The 20,787-nt window shown below is 48.6% G+C and overlaps 1 protein-coding gene across 3 annotated transcripts in view; it reads right to left on the reverse strand.

Annotated features, from left to right (window-relative positions):
* Positions 1-20,787, reverse strand: part of RGS3 (regulator of G protein signaling 3) — an 87,602-nt gene that overhangs the window by 64,860 nt on the left and 1,955 nt on the right. The window contains exons 2-7 of one of the 3 annotated variants that reach the window (XM_031556141.2): positions 18,249-18,336; positions 17,694-17,840; positions 15,833-15,957; positions 7,672-7,803; positions 1,977-2,027; positions 175-233 (exon numbers count right to left, since the gene is read on the reverse strand). In XM_031556141.2, the coding sequence (XP_031412001.2) occupies positions 175-233; positions 1,977-2,027; positions 7,672-7,803; positions 15,833-15,863 (273 nt within the window). In that variant the 5' untranslated portion in view covers positions 15,864-15,957; positions 17,694-17,840; positions 18,249-18,336. Of the gene's footprint in view, positions 1-174; positions 234-1,976; positions 2,028-6,615; positions 6,829-7,671; positions 7,804-15,832; positions 15,958-17,693; positions 17,864-18,248; positions 18,337-20,787 lie in introns of those variants that run through there. The other 2 variants (XM_085239337.1, XM_019621344.3) reach the window with 2 other exon arrangements.

Consider the following 20,787-nt stretch of genomic DNA (forward strand, 5'->3'; position numbering starts at 1 on the left):
TGCTCTTCTGGCTCCATGCATCATGTCAACAAAGCCATCAGCCTCGCCACCAGACCAGCAACCTCACAGCATGCTGCTCATCCAGGGTAAGGTTGAGAAGCCCAAGGAGGAAATAAAAGGGATCGTGCTTGGAAGAGCCAACACCAAAGCCCCAAAAGAGCAGGAAGAACCTACCTTCACGTAGGAGTTGCACGGCCGGCACTCTGTCCCCATCAGACCTTTTGCTTCCATGACTAGAAAGGAAACAAAGCCCCAGATCAGGCTCTAAAGCATCAGGAAGGCAACTCTCTGCACCTCCCTCCCTGCAGGACCCTGCACACCTCCCTAGCAGCTCAGCCTTAAACAGGGGAGGGGTTCTGCCATATTTTTTCTTTATGACAACCCTGTTACAAATACTGGCATCTGTGGGTGAGGTTGGCAGCAGATGCAGTGCAGCATTCAGATGGCAAACAGCATTTCATCTGCCTGACTTGACTCTGCACTGCGTTCTCTGCCCTAGAGCCAAATGTATCATCAAGTAAAACATCCATAGCCACATCCTGATGGCAGTCCCACTAACGGGGTCTCAGCTTTGTCCCTGTGCTGACAGCAGGGGACCCTGTGCTTCCTGAGCAGGAGCTGGAGGCAGTATCTGTGCTGCAGAGCCCAGATAGTGCAGAACAGGCTGTCAGAGTGAGGCTGAGCTCACTCCTAACGTGCAGAGCAAGGCAGCAGTGCCTCTGCTTTTGTCAGAACAGGATGTGTGGCCATAACAAGTGAGGTCATCCTAGCAGAAACGATGGTGCATGAGGAGAAAGGGGCTCTACAGGACCCTCTGCTGCCCTCTGATGCAGTTTGCAAGGTTCCTCCAGGACAGGCCACAATAAGAGCCTCCGGAGTTAAAGGTGTTGGGGTGGAAAAAAAACCAAACATTTTCCTACTGTTGTTTCTGTACAAAGCTTTCCTGCACAACTGGAAAAGGGAAACAACTGGAGGAGACGAGGGGCTGAGCATGGCTCAGCTGTTCCCCATGCCTTCATCTCGTGACAAACAGGCAGGGATGAGGTTGGACTGAAAAGTGGAATTTTGCTCAAGAAAAAAGCCTTTTCCATCCCCCCTGCAGGTGTCTGGCAGAGTCACCCCTAACGCTGCTGGGAACCCCAGGTATCTGATTTCCTTTTGTTCTATAGAGCTTAACTCCACAGCAGCAATGAGCCTGCTTTGCTCACAGGAAGGGGATTTTGACTCCACTTCAAATTCTTGGCTTTTTCCTTGAGCCTACAACCATTTATTCATCCCGAAGCCCTAACAAGATCCCAGCAAGGAAAGTTCTGTGCCAGAAGACACAAGCACGCATATCTTTCATTGCAGGAGCAATCCTAGTGAGCTCCATGGGTGCCCCCAGACAGGTCTTTTCCCAGAGAAAAACTTGGTTCTCACACTCACATTGGCTCAATACCTGCCAACAAAGTGGCAGTGCTGCAGCTCCTGGGCCTCAGGTCTGGATCCCCAGGTGCTGCACAACTCTCCTTACAACCCAGTCTCCAGAGACTGAAATTTTCAGTAGAGCATCACTTGTCCCCGGGGGAACATGTCATGGTGTGAGCAACAGCACCACCATCCAGGACCAAGTCAGATGCATTTTTGAAGAAACATTTCTGACGTTCAGTGTTTGAACTGAACCATTTGGAAGACCTGCAAATGACTTTTGGCCATTTCAGACTTTCTTTTTCTCTCTTCATACAGAGTGAAATAAAAACTTGATATAACCAGAACACAAAGCACACTGCAGCCACCTGGAAATGAGAGACTCCAGAAATTTTGGTTCAGCACTAAACTAAAGAGCTGCTCTACTGATGGAGCTACTCCCAGCAGCCACCACAATGCTGTCCCCTGGATCTGAAGGAGGCGATGGCAGTGCTGTACCTATCTTATGCCCCCCATAGCTCTCTCATGAGGGCCACCTCTCCACACTCCCTAGGGCAACCAATACTCACCATGCAGCATCAGGGAGCGGTCCTGCACCTCGATAGACAGCTTCAGCTGGCCTGGGAGAACAGAGGAGAGACAACGAGGAGGTAGGACCCTCATGCTGTCACCAGCGCACACAGCATGGGGAACCTCATGCTCCCCATGCACAGGGCCAAAACCATCCTGCTTCCCCACCCCAGGCACGGGGGCATTGCTCAGGGAGGCAAGGGAAAGCTGTGGGAAGGTAAATCTGCTACCAAGGAAGTCTTTAGACTCAAAAACTTTCCAGGTAAAACTGCATACTGCTTTCTTAGCGTGCAGTAAGTTTTTGACACAAACACCCATCAGAAAGGAAGGGGGAGCACCAAGGGGTTGCTGCTGGATGAATTCAGCAGAGGGTGAGGTAAGCCTTGTGATGTATGCTGCATGTTCAAAGCTCCCCCTGCCCAGCCCACATTCAACCTTCTCTTCCCCTCCCCCGAACTCCACAGGGCTGCATTTCCCAGGGACCCCAGGCAGCACAGACTGAGCAGACTGGCAAAGCTCCTAAAACCAGGAATCAACACCTGCCCTAACCTAGAATTAAAAGTCTGCTTTCAGTCACCTTTTTGACACCAAATAGCTGTCAGATAGTGAACAAGGCCAGAAGCTGCCAGCCCCAGGAAGAGCTGTGCTGTGCTGCACTGCCTGCAGACCCGCCACCATTGAGCCAGCAAGCAGGACCCAGCCAGCCCAGGGTTCCATGCACACCAGTACCCTTGCATCAGGGAGGAAGGGGAGAGCCTCAAGAAGCTATGTGAATGAAATACCAATCTGTAGCAGGTCTGGCTGGAGAGTCCTCAGCCCCCAGTGCCCAAGCCTTGCAGAAAACCCAGTGAACACTGTGAACAAGAGCAAGAAGCAAGGCCAAAAAGAGATGAAAAGTGGCTCCATAAGCTGGAGTTGAGACGTGACCACCACAATGCCAAAACCACAGCCAAGTTCTCCAAATCCAACGCTGCCTCCAAAAAGCTGACCCCTCTGAAGGTTGGCATCAGGATAAGAATTGGATTGATCAGCACGTGGAACTGGGGAGGAAACTAGGAAGATAGCACTGGCTGGACTGCCAAGGCTTACCCAACCTGCTACAGTCATCACAGCCAGAACCAAGCTTGTGCAGGGGTACCAACCCACCTGGAGCACATGGCAGTGCCTGGTGATGTGCAAAGGGATGGGGAATGCAATGAGGGAGCAAACCAGACAAACTGGAAGACCTGGCAATCTCGAGTAAATTTATATCCATCAGTGTCTTTTGAAGTACTTAAAGTGAGAGGAAAATGGAAGGACTCCAGCAGAAAGAAGATGCAGGAATAATGGAGACAAGAAAGTGCCAGACCAGGGCTCTGCAGGCTTCATACCAGGGTGATGTGGCTCAACCTGAGCATCCTGCTGGGAACAGCTCCCACGATGAGCCCCCAGGCAGATCCAGGCTCACACTTGTATCTCTAGCACAGTATCATCTGAAATCCTGGGAGACCCAGGCTATCCTCTGAATCCAGACAGCCTCCTGCAGAGATGCTGGGACAAGATGGGAGCACTCATTCCAAAGGACAAACAAAGGAGCATCCCAAAGATGCCTCTGCCTGTCAGCAAAGTCATCACCTGCAAGCACAGCATCCACAGCTGAAGACCACATCACTCACTGCCCACTCTGCACACAGATGATGGCAGAGCCAAGAATAAAATCCAGTTCTTACATGTCTATAAACTCAACCTGAAGCTTCTGCTGCCTTTCAAAACTCCCATGTCAAATCCCCAGGCTCCCACTGCTTATCTGGAGCTGCAATTTGTGATTGTTGGCACTGCCCAGACCTGTCTGCAGGCAGCTGATTCCCAGCACTGAACTCCAAGCAGTCACAAAGTATGGGGTTGAGGCTTTGCCATGCCAGCACAACTCCACATTAACCCTGAAATCCACCTCCAGCACGCAGACTGGCACAAAATCTCACATGATGGCCTTTGGCAGGATTTAGGTAAAATGCTGCTGAGGTGTGGAATGTGAGATTCCCCACTGAACACCACCTCAAAAGGGTCCCAAGGATTAGGGAACCTGCTGCCAGCCTGGATGCGATATGCAGAGTTTAGGGGTGATGCAGGGTCCCACATCCACATAACTGTTCTGAATCAACTCAAAACCAAATGTTTTCAAACGCTCCTGGAGAGTCAAACAGACGGAAAATATCACTGGCACACCATCTTCTTTAGTCCAAAGCAAAATAGCCCACTTACACTCTTTTCCTGGCATGCGAAAAAAAAAAAACCAACAAACTAACTGGTAAACATCACTCTTGCACATATAAACATCATTTCAGTTACAAAACAACATTTCATTTATTAAGAGATGCACCCAAGAGCTTGCTTTTGCAGAGGTGGGAATATCTTAAGAGATTGTTTAACCTGAAACAATTCAGAGAACTCAAACCTCATCTTTCACTCAAAAAAAAAAAGTTGACAGAAAACTGTCAGATTTCTCTCCAGCTCATGTGTGTTTGTGTGTTCGAGTGCACAGCCATGTCGACGTGTGCACATACACACGTGAAAAGAAGGCAAGAAAGAGAAGGCAGACCTTTCTGCGTAGGTAAATCAATGCAGCTTTTTAATCTCATACCAATTTATGACACTGAGAATTTTGTGCCACCAAAGCCACCCCAGCCTTCTGAGCCAAGTCTTAATCCTCTGCAATCTCCAGATCTCTGATCCTGTGGGAACCAACTCGCTGCTCCTCTATTAGCATTTAACAGTCACTACAGCACAAAAGTAAAATGCCCATCTAACCGAGCGTGACAAGGAGTCAGCCCAGTAGTGAATGGGTGCTGGGAAAAAGAAAGGAAGCCTTTGTGCCAGGTAGTGCAGGGGGGGAGCCCAGCCTTGGGCTGGGAGCAGCTGGGGCTGCACAACTCCAGGACAGCCATGGGGCCAAGGCTCTGCCCAGAGAGAGTTGGAACAAAGAAGCGGAGTGCACAGCACACTGCATACTGGTGCACTTGGACAGAGCAGCTCAGCAGCAGCTGGATTTCCTCAGATGCACAGAGCAGAAACCTTCCCCAGGGCTGGGAAAGCAGGAACACAACGCCTACCTATGCAAGCACTTAGGCTGCATTTCCACCATTCACCAAAAGCAAGGAGTCAGAGAAAGATTTTTCCCAGGTTTGCCTTTTTCAGTGCGTCTCTAAAATGAACAAAGGGAAACAGTTTCAGTAGGGAGGTCCTGGCACAACTTGTCCAGGTCATCTGGATCAAAGGTGTTAATACAAACAAAAACAGGTGCAGAGAAAAGCCAGAGGAAGAGGAAAGAGAAGACAGCTCATCCGACAGCAGGGCTCACAGACAGCTCCTAGTTGCACGCCCATCGTGGAGAGCAGGGCTCATAGGACTGCTACCAGGAGGACACTCAGGGCCCATTTATTTGGATGTCGTCATCTGGGAAAGAATGATTTGAGCTGGTGCATGGAGAACAGGGATGAACCGGGCAGCAACAAACACAAGCTGGCAACCAAGCATTCCCACCCAGGAGAGAAGCTTGGTAGGCACACAGGAATGGCATATGTTGGGAGCAGAACCAGCAAGCAAGAAAATTTATTCCTTGCTGATGATCTCTGGTGAATAGAAAAATTGGGTTTGTGCTCCTAAAAATGCTTTTCTGTTTAATTGAGAGAAAAATGCAGGTTTTGCCTAGGACAGAAGAGATGAGAACCACGGGGGTGCACAGCAGGGTGCTTTCTTGCCCAGAGGGGCATGCTTAGCAGCATAGGCACAGTATCCCAAGGCCACCACGTATCACTTCAGACACAAGCACAGCCTTTGCAACACCATGGTCATCCCCACGTGGGCAGCTGTGCCAGCCACATCTCCCCACAGATGGTGGGCCCATGAAGAGTAGTGCCAAAATCATAGAATATCCCAAGTTGCAAGGGACCCATAAGGATCACTGTGTCCAATGTTACTTGGCAGAGACAAAGTCTTTGTCACAAAGACTGGAGGTTTTTAGCTTCCAGGTTGTCTTGAGCAATTGGACACTTAAAAGCCAAAAGGGGGAAAGTGCAGCACACCTGGCTGCCCTGCTCTGCTCGCATCGCCCTCTCCATGCCCTTGTGCCATGACTGCCTGCAATGCCCACCTACAAAAATGAGCAGCAGCCTTGAAATAAAACTTCTGCTTTAAAATTCCCAGTTGGGAAGGGCAGGCAGCCTCCCCGCATGCAGGACAGCCACCGCCAAACCATCCTGCACACAAGTGGAGGCCACGATGTGCGCTACCTGTCATGGCCTCAGGACCCAGCCATGGACCCCTGTGTCCCTGGGCATTCTTCAAGTCCGTGCAGCACAAGTGAGGCGGCTGCAGGAGGATCCACAAAGAGCAAAGAAGGACATGGGGGCTCTGCCATAACTGCGGATGGCTCCACACAACAATCCCAGCTCACGCCCAGCCATGGGGGCAAATCACCTCGGCAGCTGCAGCCCGGATCCAGAGCTCAGTGGAGCCAAGCATTACCTCAGCTCAGTGAGGCAGCAGCTCTGTGTTAATGCCTGTAGAGCAGCTCCCACCATTCCCACCGTGAGCCACTGCAGCTCCCAGTGCCATACCACATCCCCTGGCACCCCGAGCCAAGCCAGGCTCACGGCTTACCGAAGGTGGTGAGGCAGAAGGAAGCTCCCAGGGGCTCAGCCCGGCGGGTGCAGAGCGAGACTCTGTGCACACAGCCAGGCTCCATGGCAGGACAGCTCTAATTAGCAGTAATTGCAGCCCTCCCTGTCAGGTCTGGGAAAGCTGAGCTAGTTGCAGCCAGGAGGACAGGCCGGCCAGCAGTGGCGTTTCCAAGGGACGCGCTCCAACCGCCGCGTTTGAACAGCGCAGCTCCCGTTGGCCCCATTGGCGGATTTGAATGGAGGCCGCACCTGTCTGGGCAAACAGGGCCAAACCCGCTGAGCCCAGCGGCGCTCTGCCCGCCCGGCGGCCCCGCGGCCGCACTGCTGCTTCCTCGGCCGTACCGCCAGGGTTGTTAGCGTGCACTCAGCTGCTGGAGCACCAGAGCAGGAGAAACGTTCACAGCGATTTAGACAATTAACACAGAAGGGGAAGGGCTGCAGGAGAGTTCATTTGTGTGGACTACAGAGGGAAGGGGCAGCAGGACAGGGCTATGTGCTTGTGACAATGAATGGAACCCTGGGAGCCAGCAGTGCATCCAGCAGCTCCGGAGTCGTAGAAAGCGTGAAAAAATACAAAGCAGCTGAAAGAATCATCTCTCTTTCAACACACACAGACTGCAAAGTGCCCCAGAGACCATTTCCAGCACCAGGGCAAAACAGCATGTACTTCCTCCCCCCTCTTGCCCCCTTGTGCTCCTTTTCAATGTTTGGCCACTTTTATCCTGACTCAGAAGAGACAGGAAAAAAAAAAAGCAGAGACACCTGGAGGTGAGCAGAGCCCATGGAGCCATGCAGCCCTGCTCCAAGCCCTGCAGGACTCCTTGCGGACTGATGTTTCAGGGTGGCAGAGCCCAGCCCACAGATATCGTGAGCCCAAGCTGAGGTGAGCAATGGGAGATGAGGTTGCAGCCAGCTCTGCCCACCACAGCTGACAACAGAATCCTGCAGAGTTCAGGATGCTGGCACCCAAGCCCTCTCCCCACTCTCCTGGTCAGGGCCAAGACCACCTGCTGGCCCCCTCAGCCCCATCCCTTACCTTTCCCCTTTACCCATGCAGGACTGATCTTCCTCCTTCTGCCCAGCACCGCTCCCTGGCTCTGCCAGCAGGCTCCCACTGCCCTGCATTGTACCTCTGGCAGCCCCCACATCTCAGGGCTGTGCCTTGTGCCTGCCAGGGAGAAAAGAAACAGGCAGGTCAGGGCACACAGCTGGAACACAGAGGACATCACTCTGTGGTGTCCTGTGAACCCTTTTTGTCCCCCAAACACCATGCTGCCTTGTCTCCTGCATCCCAGCATTTAGAAACACATCTCCATGGCACGCTCTGCCCTGTAGACACAGATAAACAGGTCTGCCTTTCCTTCAGCTTCAGCAGAGATTGCCAACACCAGAGCTCATCCAGGCTGGAAACTGGAGGTGTCCTGTTCACCACCACCCAGCCATGCTTGCTCATGTGCCAAAGAGCCCTGGATGCAGTGAGTCCTGCCCACAGAGCTGGGGAGGGGATGAACCCTTTCAGCCCTAACAGGTAGCACTGAAGAAGGACCTGGGAGAGGAACTGAGTCAGGTGTACTGATAATATGGAGCACTGCAACAGGAGGTACTTATCATCCCAGCCCTGGGGGATGCAAGACAAGCCTCCTGAAGACTCAAAACCCATCTTACAGCAGTTTCTAACAGCAAGATCACAGAGTGAGGCCCCCAGAAAACAAGCTGCTGTCACAAGGTCACAGCCAGAGCTGCTGTCACCCTCTGGACAGGAGGGCTGGAGGAGTGCCACCATCCCCAGCACATGCTGCACACCTCTGAAGCCTTGTTAACTCTGGGACACCACACATCAGATCACAAGGAAGTGGTGTCAGAGCACTGTGCTGGGCGATCAGGAACCAACAAGCAGGTGAAACAGGCACTGCTTGGGGGTACAGAACAATTTCTAGGAGAAGCAGGCACCACAAAATATTCTTCCCTCCTGGCTTATCAAAAACACTTCCCCTCATTTTGCTCAGCTGAACCCATTTGCTTCATTCCCAGTGATCTCTCTCTGCCACCCAACAAAATAAAGGTTTTATCCCAACAAATTTACTAGCCCCTGAGGAAAAGAAATGATAGCATAATAAAAGGCGAAAGAAAAGACAAACAGGACAATAAACAAACAGCATAATTTCTCTAAAGTAGCCATTCTCACAGAATATGCTATTAGACATAGTTTTTCCCACCTCTATTCAGGAGGACCAGGGCCACGGGAGTCCCACATACCCACAGGACTGAAGTTCACTGGCTGCAAAAATCAGTCCTCACTCTCAAATCCCACAGGCTCATGCCCACTCCATCCTGCAGCACAAGGTGCTAACAAAGAGCCCATGATCTGCCATCCCACAAATGCAATCCCACAAGGAGCCGAGCATCTCCGGTACTCTGCAAAGCATGTGTGGGAGATATGGTCCCGTCTCCTTGTCATGGTTTCATGATTTTTCATTATCGGTATTCCACATCATAACATCATGCAATGTACTGGGGGTTTGACTGCTGATGCTCAAGTTCCGGGTGCCTGTCCAGCGGAGAAGAGCAGCTACGTTTCCCCAGGGGGCTTTGCGGTCAGCGAGGAGATATAACTCCCGGCAAGGTCACCTGATGCTCTCTTCTCTGCCTGCGCTGCTTCGCTTGCGCTTCTCTGCCTGCGCTGCTTCGCTTGCGCTTCTCTGCCTGCGCTTCTCGCCTGCGCTTCTCTGCCTGCGCTTCTCATCTCAGCGTTGTGGTAAGGCCATCCACCATCAATTTCACATTCTCTCTCCTTATAAAATTCTGTTGATACCATATTTAGTAAATTACTTTGTTTTACCTCAGATTGTTGCCACTGTTTTCAATTATTTCGGGGTCCCTTATTTTCTTTTTTTTCCGGGGCGCGGATCCGCGGATCCCTCCGCCCTTCTAGTCACGGAACCGGGCCGAACCAGCCCGTAAACCGTTGACATTCTTGGTGGAGAATGCGGGCAACAGTTGCTTTTTAGCTTTTTGAACAAATCTCTCTCTCCGCTCTCAGACAGCTTCATTGGGAAAGTTTATCTGTTTCACCAGTACTGTCTGAAAGCGTGACCTTGAAAAGTCCAGGCGGACGGCCAATACTCTAGGATATTTGTAAACTTTGAGCCTTGCTATCTTGTTTCTGTAAAAGAAAAAAAAAAAAGAGAAAAAAAATGCTTTCTCTACTGAAACTGCCTTTTAAGGGGCTGCATGCCACTGTCTCTTCTTTCTTAATGCTAAAAACATACTGGGCCTTAATTAAGTTCACCACTTTGCTCTATGGAGCAATAGGTATATATAGCCAATTGAAAACATGGATGGAAATAACTATGTGGCATCTGCATATTATGTGGCATACCATTCCAGAGGGAGCTGCTAATTTTACAGGGTTGGGGATTCTTAAGCAGGTTTCCAGCCTCTCCTTTGAATTCTTTATGCGGATTTTCAATGCTCACCTGGTCACGTTATTAATCTCCGTGAATGTACTGCTCACCATTTCACTTATTATTAGTATTTATTATATTTTGAGGAAGTCTGCCCCAAAACCAGTAAATACTGAGTGGCAGGGAATGTGGAGAGGCCTGGGGGAGACTTTAGAGAGATGGAAATCTTCGGTGTCATGGAACTTTACTCCAGAACACCTGAAAGACCCTGAAAATTTAAACAGATATTTGAGACAGGAATGTCGCGGCTCGGGAAGATCTGAGGAGGCCCAAATTATTTGGGGCCTGGCTAATGCTTACCGGGCCTTATTCAATACTATCCTGGAGAGGGAGAGAGTTTGTGAAATTGAAAAGGAGAGTCTCAGGGAAACAGTGCAAAATGAGCGAGAGAGTCTCCTGGTCGAGAGAAACAGCCTCCAATCTGAGAGAGATGCCCTCCGAATTGAGAGAGACTCCCTGCAATCCAAACTCAACAGTCTTCAATCTCAACAAGACACCCTCCAATCTGAGCTAGATACTCTCATAATCGAACGAGACAGGCTCCGAGCTGAACTGGAGGATGAGAGCATTGGAACTGACCAACCTGATCAACTACAAGAAGCACCACAATTGATGTCACTTGCCCCTGTAAGAGGACGGAAAATGAAACGAATCTCGACTCAGTTAGAAGAGAAGAAAGAAGAGGAGAGAGGTCCAGAGGAGTGGCTCCAAGATCCACAAGAAGCACCCCTAAGTCCAGGGGAGGGGCCCTCAGTAAGACCACGGTCACCGGCGCCAATGAGGGCAACAAGAAGTCCCGAAAGAGTAAGAGGTGAGCAAGATATCGTTACTATTGTTGATCGATCTCTGAAAATGAATGAAATTCGAAGTCTGAGAAAAGACTTTTCACGTCACCCAAATGAGCCTATTGCCACTTGGTTACTTCGATGTTGGGACAATGGGGCCAACAGTGTGTGGCTGGATAGTAGAGAAGCTCGCCAACTGGGTGGCATTGCCAGGGACTCAGCCATTGACAGAGGTATTAGTACATGCCAGAACCAGGCCTTTACCCTCTGGAAGCGGATGTTGTTAGCTGTAAAAGAAAGATACCCCTTCAAAGATGATCTGATGCCTGAGAAAAAGAAATGGGCTGATATGGAAGAAGGCATCTGTTATTTAAGAGAATATGCTGTGGTGGAAATGCTACATAGCCCCGATTTCATTCCTGACGAGCCAGACCAAGAGCATGATCCCGAGAGAGTCAGGTGTACACCAAACATGTGGCGTACATTCACAAAGACCGCACCAGAAAGGTACGCCAGCACATTTGCAGCAATGTATGGCAGAGGGGAAAGAAGACCCCTTATAAGTGAATTGGTTAATAAACTTCAAGACTTTGAGTTACATTTAAGCCCTCTGCGAGCTTGTGTTTCAGCCATTACAAAGGTAGCTGAAAAGCTGGACAGAATGGAAAACAAACAAGAAGATATAATAGACAAACTATCAACCGTGCCTGAAGCTGATAAATCCGTGGAGGTAACGGATACATCAAATGGGGACCAGAATTCCCAAAACAGCCTATTGGAGGGGCTCATCAACTTGATTTCCTCCCAGCCGGTGGCATCTAATGTCTCAGCCATCAAAAGAAGACGTTCTCCTGCTCGAGCAAGTGACAACAGTAAGACCACATCACGTTTTGCCTTGTGGCATTACCTACGTGACCATGGAGAAGATATGAAGGAGTGGCATAAACAACCTACTCCTGTACTTCAAGCACGGGTAAGAGAGTTACAAGACAAATCAACCACCAAGGTGAACTTCTCCAAAAAGGTGATTGCTCCAGTTGCTGCAGACAATGAAGGTAACAAATAGAGGGGCCCTGCCCCCAGCCAGGGGGGGGAAAGGGATAATAGAGTTTATTGGACTGTGTGGATTAGATGGCCTGGCACATCAGAATCACGAAAATATAAGGCCCTGGTGGATACTGGTGCACAGTGCACTCTAATGCCCTCGAGTCACCAAGGGACAAAATCAATTTATATTCATGGGGTGACTGGAGGTTCCCAAGAGCTAACTATGTTGGAGGCCGAAATCAGCCTCACTGGTAAAGACTGGCAAAAGCACCCTATTGTGACTGGCCCAGGGGCTCCATGCATACTTGGTATTGATTACCTCAGAAGGGGATATTTTAAGGATCCCAAAGGGTATCGATGGGCCTTTGGAATAGCTGCTGTAGACACAGAAGGTGTTAAGCAGTTGTCTATTTTGCCTGGCCTGTCAGAAGATCCATCTGCCGTGGGGTTGCTACGAGTGAAAGAGCAACAAGTACCGATTGCTACAAAAACGGTGCACAGACGGCAGTACCGCACCAACAGGGATTCCTTGCTCCCCATTCAGAAGCTGATTCACCAACTAGAGAATCAGGGAGTGATTAGCAAGACTCACTCACCTTTTAACAGCCCCATATGGCCAGTGCGTAAAGCCAGTGGAGAATGGAGGCTGACGGTGGACTACCGTGGCCTGAATGAAGTCACACCCCCATTGAGTGCTGCTGTGCCAGATATGTTAGAACTCCAATATGAATTGGAGTCAAAGGCAGCCAAATGGTACGCCACCATTGATATTGCTAACGCCTTTTTCTCCATTCCTTTGACCAAAGAATCTAGGCCACAGTTTGCTTTCACCTGGAGGGGCATTCAGTATACCTGGAATCGTTTGCCCCAGGGGTGGAAACATAGCCCAACCATTTGCCATGGGTTGATCCAAGCTGCACTGGAACAGGGAGGTGCTCCTGAGCACTTACAGTATATTGATGACATCATCGTGTGGGGCAACACAGCAAAGGAAGTTTTTGAGAAAGGAGAGCAAATAATCCAGATCCTTCTGCGTGCTGGTTTCGCTATTAAGCGAAGCAAAGTGAAAGGGCCTGCCCAGGAAATTCAGTTCCTAGGTATAAAGTGGCAAGATGGCCGTCGTCACATCCCAACAGATGTGATCAACAAAATCAGTGCCATGTCTCCACCCACTAATAAGAAAGAGACACAATCGTTCCTGGGTGTAGTGGGTTTTTGGAGAATGCATGTTCCAAACTACAGCCTCATTGTAAGCCCCCTTTATCAGGTGACACGGAAGAAGAATGATTTTATGTGGGGTCCTGAGCAGCAGCAGGCTTTTGAGCAGATTAAACAAGAGATAGCCCGTGCCGTGGCCCTGGGGCCAGTACGGATGGAACAGGATGCGAAGAACATCCTCTACACTGCTGCTGGAGAGAAAGGTCCCACTTGGAGTTTGTGGCAAAGAGCCTCAGGAGAGACCCGAGGCCGACCCCTGGGATTCTGGAGTCGGGCATACAGAGGGTCTGAAGAGTGCTACACTCCAACTGAGAAGGAGATCTTAGCCGCGTATGAGGGGGTTCGGGCTGCTTCCGAAGTAATCGGTACAGAAACACAGCTCCTTCTGGCACCTCGACTGCCAGTGCTGAACTGGATGTTCAAGGGAAAGGGTCCCTCCACCCATCATGCTACTGATGCCACTTGGAGTAAGTGGATTGCGCTGATTACGCAGCGAGCGCGGATGGGGAATCTCAACCGTCCAGGAATCCTAGAGGTGATCATGGACTGGCCTGAAGGCAAAAAGTTTGGAACACCGCCAGCAGAAGATATATCACGTGCTAAAGAGGCCCCACCATATAATGAACTACCCGAAAATGAGAAGACATACGCCCTATTCACAGATGGATCGTGTTGTATTGTGGGGAAACACCGCAGATGGAAAGCCGCTGTGTGGAGCCCCACACGACAAGTTGCAGAGGCCACTGAAGGAAAAGGAGAATCGAGCCAATTTGCAGAGGTAAAGGCTGTCCAACTGGCCTTGGATGTTGCTGAACGGGAGAGGTGGCCAATGCTTTATGTTTACACTGACTCGTGGATGGTGGCAAATGCTCTATGGGGGTGGTTACAGCAGTGGGAGCAAAACAACTGGCAAAGAAAGGGTAAACCTATTTGGGCTGCTGACCTGTGGAAAGATATTGCTGCCCGAATAAAGAATATGGTTATAAAGGTGCGTCACGTAGATGCCCATGTGCCCAAGAATAGGGCTACTGAAGAGCAGCAAAATAACCATCAGGTAGACAGAGCTGCCAGAATTGAGGTGGCCCAAATAGATCTGGACTGGCAGAACAAGGGTGAATTATTTCTAGCCCGATGGGCCCATGAGACCTCAGGCCATCAAGGGAGAGATGCGACATATAAGTGGGCTAGAGACCGAGGGGTGGATTTAACTATGGATGCTATTGCGCAAATCATTCACGACTGTGACACGTGTGCCACAATTAAACAAGCCAAGAGAATGAAACCTCTCTGGGAGGAAGGGCGATGGCAAAAGTACAAATATGGGGAGGCATGGCAGGTTGATTATATCACCTTGCCACGATCTCGTAATGGTAAGCGTTATGTGCTCACCATGGTGGAGGCAACAACTGGGTGGCTTGAAACCTATGCAGTACCCCACGCTACCGCCCGAAATACCATACTAGGTCTTGAGACACAAGTCCTGTGGCGACATGGTACCCCAGAAAGAATTGAGTCAGATAATGGGACTCATTTTAAAAATTCTCTTGTAGGTACCTGGGCTAAAGGTCATGGTATTGAGTGGATTTACCATATTCCCTACCATGCACCGGCCTCAGGTAAGATTGAACGATACAATGGGTTGTTAAAAACTATGCTGAAAGCAATGGGAGGCGGTACATTTAAGCACTGGGAGAAGCATTTGGCAGAAGCCACCTGGTTAGTCAATACCAGAGGATCTATCAATCGTGGTGGTCCAACCCAGTCCAGCTCCCTACATACCGTAGAGGGAGATAAAGTCCCTGTTGTACATGTGAAGAATATGTTGGGAAAGGCAGTTTGGGTTATTCCAGCCTCTGAGAAGGACAAACCTCTTCGTGGAACTGTTTTTGCCCAGGGACCTGGGTCCACTTGGTGGGTGATGCAGGAAAACGGGGATGTTCAATGTGTACCGCAAGGGAACTTGATGTTGAGGGAGTGCAGTCAGTAATTCCTAGTGCGTGTGTTTATATTTTGTTTGTCTATATTAAGCATGATGTAGTGATGTGGAATAAGGGGTGGAATGTCATGGTTTCATGATTTTTCATTATCGGTATTCCACATCATAACATCATGCAATGTACTGGGGGTTTGACTGCTGATGCTCAAGTTCCGGGTGCCTGTCCAGCGGAGAAGAGCAGCTACGTTTCCCCAGGGGGCTTTGCGGTCAGCGAGGAGATATAACTCCCGGCAAGGTCACCTGATGCTCTCTTCTCTGCCTGCGCTGCTTCGCTTGCGCTTCTCTGCCTGCGCTGCTTCGCTTGCGCTTCTCTGCCTGCGCTTCTCGCCTGCGCTTCTCTGCCTGCGCTTCTCATCTCAGCGTTGTGGTAAGGCCATCCACCATCAATTTCACATTCTCTCTCCTTATAAAATTCTGTTGATACCATATTTAGTAAATTACTTTGTTTTACCTCAGATTGTTGCCACTGTTTTCAATTATTTCGGGGTCCCTTATTTTCTTTTTTTTCCGGGGGCGCGGATCCGCGGATCCCTCCGCCCTTCTAGTCACGGAACCGGGCCGAACCAGCCCGTAAACCGTTGACACTCCTCCAAGCACCAGGTTCTGGAACCTGCATGGTCATGATTCATGTTCCACCCAGCAGACAGCAGCACTACAAACTCAGTGAGAAATCACCTCAGCACTCACATGCCAGCCCTGACTCCCCGTGCTGCTCCATGGCTGTGGCACAGAACTGTCCCTTGCTCCAGCAGTATCCAAGCACCCACGTCCTGCACGCGCACTGCGATTCAGCTGCCACGAGCTTGGTACCACTGTAAAAAAAAAAAAAAAAAGGGAGGGGGAAAAGCATGGAAGTGTCTAAAGAGAGCAGGGCTTCAGCTCTTGGAAGTCAAGAATGTGCACAGGGAAAAGGTGGTAGCTGTGATGAATGCTGTGGCTCCACTCCCTACAGGCTCCCAACAGCACTTAGCAACTCCTTCCAACTTCTCTCCTAACATTCAAACCCCTGGAGACTGACCTTCACCTGCTTTTCTATCAGAGTTTCCAGCAAACTGCACATTCAGCTGCTTGACTTGGGAGTTAATAACTTTCTTTTAAAATTTAACACAGTTCTCAGTCACATTTTCAGTTTGCCAGCACTGGGATCTGCCTTTGGCTGAATATTCAAATCCAAACACGTGCTTAGACAGCTGTGTCAGGCTAAAGGGTACCACAGGCACACATAAATCCTCCAAGGATAGAGCTGGCTTTGAAACTCAAGGAGCTAAATCACATTGGAAAAAATTACCTGCCTCCCCAGGCAACCAATTTTTAGGAACAGAAAGGTTATTTCTGGGATTAGCAAAGTCTGCCATTAAGGGCAGACACAAAACCTCAGCACTTCCCAGCAGTGGGATTGTTTAGGGTCTATGGCAAACACGGAGCAGAGGATGTAGCTGGGGCATCATTATCACCCAGCACCATTCCTGCAGCAGAAGCAGCAGTTTCCCTGGAAAATGCCAGTGAGGAGCCACAGACTGGTTGATCACTGATTTCTTTTCCAACCTGAAACCTGTGACAGGTTTCCCCTGCTGCAAGGGCATCGCATGGAGCAAAGCATTAAGTTGAACAAGTTTAAAACTTATTGCCTGTCTTCTCAGCTGAGCCGTGTGCAATCTGAAGCCATGCTTACACCAAAGGGCTGAGCTGAGCCCATGCACCCCGGCACCACTGCTGCCACACCAGGGCTGGCACAGCCCAGCAGGTCAGTTGAGCTCACTAATCCAGCAGAAACTGAACTATTTATGGCACAGCAAACTGGATTGGCCAGAATTTGCAGAAGCAGTAGAGATCAAAAACCAGAAATGACACAGTGGGGAAGGGTGAGTTCCCTTTTGTTGGCAGAGATCTGCTTCAACACCTGGCGAAACCCCACTTCCACTTCACACAAGCACAAAGCAAGATGTAATGAGGTGCATGAACAAATCTTCCTACCCTTTCATTTTCAGATTAAACTAATTTAATTGTAGACTGCTACTGAAAGGCCATCTGCCTTTTTCTTCCCCCATTGTGACTCCCAACTTCTGTCCAACCATGGGAACAGGTACCAAAAAAAAAAAAAAAAAGAAGAATTTAAAAGCAGAACAGTGGGTCATACAAAGGTCTGCATGGCTTAGCATCATGTTTCTGATGGGCACAGCACATATGGGCACACTGATCCACCTGAAAACTACTGTATTTTCAGAAACCTGAACTTAGCTGGATCAGCCCACCTTAACCACCTACTCCAGAGCTGATTTAAGCATACAGCAGAAGCACCCAGCCAGGAATGCTCCTTCAGAGAAGTGAAGATTAAGATCTGCTTAAACTGGTCTGAAAACCAAGCCCTAGGGATGAAGGTGTGTGTGTCACAGCCAAGCAGGTCCAACAGCTCACTGTCACCAAAACAGGTCCCGTTTCGGTGGTGGTATGCCATTAGTTCAGTCCTAACATGGCCACCTTAAGACACTTCTATTGTGTAATTTGCATTCTAAATCAATTAGCAGAGCATAGCCTAACTATTACATACTTGGTTTCATGACAGCTCCATTCTCTGTAGTCAGCAAGGCATTCTCCCTCCCCAAGCTGAAAACATTCATGTTTCCAATGCTGCTAAAGGTCATTCAGTTCATCTGTCCAGGTGAGATAATGTCCAACCCTGCTGCAGAGTTCAGCCCTGGAAAAATAGGTCTTTCTGAGCTGCAACGCAAACAGAAGCAAGATTCATAGAGAAACAAATGCAGGCAAACAGTATGAAAGGCAAATCAGAGGTTACCCTACAGGTTTCCTTTTCAAAAGAAAAGTGAATTAACTTTCCAAAGTGAATTAACAAAGTTAGCATTAACGTAATAATTGGTACACGCAGCTGAAAATAGCTCCTTAACCTGTACACATAATTTGTCCAAGTGTCTTTCTTTGGGCAGACAGGAACATGTACTCAATCAGTAGAATTACTGGATGGCAATTTTTTGTTGTCAAACCCACTGAATTAGTTTATGATGAAAGAGGATCCCAGAGAGACATCTTAAAGATGAAACAACTGAATTTGAAGACCTTCATCAGAGATAATTTAACCTCACCAGACCTGAGGTCAGGAGATAATTGGGCAAGAGACATCTGCATGCCAGAGTGCTGAGCTGGGAACTGGACTCCTTGTGGTGGCTATCTGTTCTCTAGGAGATGGGAAAAAAAAGGAACAATTCCAGACATTAGAATTAAGTTTCAGTATAAAAACTTAACAATACTTAACAATTTAGAAGATATCATTTAGGAGGGGGGGAAGAAAAACAACGCTATGTTATTTTCTTTCAAAAAATACAAAATAAATAAATAAAACACACAGAGCAGCCAGGAACAGTCTCTTAAAACAAACTTAAACTAGTGAAAACAGGCGCCTGTAACAACATTCCATACCACTGAAGTGACTCTGATTTGAGCTGTGTCCTGCTTTCAGCTCTGTGAACATTTGCTCTCTTCCTGTTTTTTAACCAGCACTCATAAAGCCAACAGGATATGCCATCAATTCTGGCACTAAGCACCTTGCACAGCCCTCCTCCTGACTGGAGCTCACTCATAACCTGCTCTGAAAAGCAGCTTAGGGTGGACCCTGGTAATACTGATGTGGAAGAAGAGGTGTGAATTGGCTCAAAAGCCTGCAGGGGTTGGGAATACAGGTAACTATTTGCGGGCTCAGGGACTAACAAAGTCCATTTAATCTTGCAACCCCAGAGAGTTCCCAGCAGAACCAATAGAGTTGTTCTCTGCACACAGTGAAGGTTTTGCAGATCAGAACCTCAGTGTATATGTGAACCACTTTCTGGCACGTTTCCCCTCAATTTTGAAGGGAGGAAGAGTTTAAATTATTAAGCTAACAATCTCATTACTTTAGGACCTGCATTTCCTCCCAACTCCCATCCATGGGAGCTTCAGGAATGACAGAAACAACACAGATATTCCACAGCGATGGCTCTACACGAGAATAATTCGTACTTTTATCACCTATTTTGTCATGAAGATACTTCATTTTCACTAAAGTTAAGCAAGATTCAACACCACTGATGCTAACAGTTTCTTCTGGTCAGTACAGAAAGCACTTGGCAAGCTCTGTGCTCACTGCAGCAGGACCATAAAGGAAGTCTTTCCATGAAGTTCTGGGAAAAATGCCCACGTGCCTAGCCTTACCACAAGCTTACAACTCACAGGTAGGTGTTCAGAGTACTTCACCTGACAACAGTATTTTCTGCCAAACTTTCTTGCAACATAGAAGGGAGAGTGCAGCAGAAGCAGAGTCAGGGGCCTTTTGGAACATCTGGTCTATCTCCTCGAGCACTGGCTGGGGGAGATGCTCACAGTTTTCAGTGCTGGAAGTTAATCTAAGATGAACGCAAATATAAGTATATAACTAGCAAATATAACACTGGTAATTAAAAGCTATGGAATGTGCTGCCACAGCAACTCCGTGGGTGCACTAAATCTGTTTTCTAGCTAAGCAAACAAGAATTCACTGATCGTAACTCTTTTTTTTTTTTTTTTATATACAGATCACATTCCAGGTACTGATATACAAACCCCATCTACAAAGACATAACTAAAGCCAGCTGCGGTCCTCAAGTGGAAGGAAGTTATCAATGAGAAAGGTTTTATGCGTATAAGTGAGAGAAAAAAAAGTCACATTGGAATCTGAGCACTTACATCTCAGTGGCTCACATCTGCAGACACCATTCTAGCAAGCACTGCAGCAGGGAGATCAGGAAGATGGTATCATACAGAACAGAGCATTTGTGTAAATTAATTTAAGGGGGGAAATAAAGAGGCTATAGGAAACAGAGTGTAAAATAGACAATACAAAATTGTAGATGAATCAGATCATAGATTGTACTCGGGTATACCCATCCTAGGCCAAGACAGGCTGACAGCCTGGCATTACTCCCTGGCCTTTATTTGGGAGCAGAGGAGCTTTGTCTGACCCTGGCTCTGGGCCAGCATCATCTCTGCTTCTACTCCAGCCTACCCCCACCACTGCACAATTACACAACTCTGCCTTGCTTTGTTCTTAAGTTAGGCATATAGGAAACAACCTCGCCTTCTGGCAAAACAGAAATCAACTTCTGATGGCTTTGTTAGCAACAGCAAGCCGACAGCTGGTCCAGAAGCAGGCATTAGCACTGTGTATTACAGTTACAAATGTACCAGTTACAATTGGTCATTATTTCATTAAAAAGTAATGTAACACCTGCTACAGCACTTCACCCCTGAGAGCCGCTGAATGACCCTGCAAAAGAATTGTTAGCAAAAGAATACATTGAAGTGAGCTAGAAACAGAACTTGAGAGACGTGTAGTTTGTATGAACAGTGATCGACTTTTATTAATACAATTACTGTAAATGGAAAAGTAATCAGCACTGTCACGCACACAAGCCTTCCTCCAGGTCTGACCTTTGCATATCCAAAATGCTGTGCATACATTATTGTGTTCAATACAAGCTATAACTTTACCTATAAACGTGTCTCACAACTGCCCATACTCCATCCCCAGTGCTGCTCCTGCTGCTAGGAAACACATGCTGTAAGAAAACCTGCACTCTCAGTTACTGCTCCCACATTCAGGTATCATCCCAGCACAA

This window comes from Meleagris gallopavo, chromosome 19 (assembly GCF_905368555.1).
Source record: "Meleagris gallopavo chromosome 19, MGAL_WU_HG_1.1, whole genome shotgun sequence".
Lineage (NCBI taxonomy): Eukaryota > Metazoa > Chordata > Aves > Galliformes > Phasianidae > Meleagris > Meleagris gallopavo.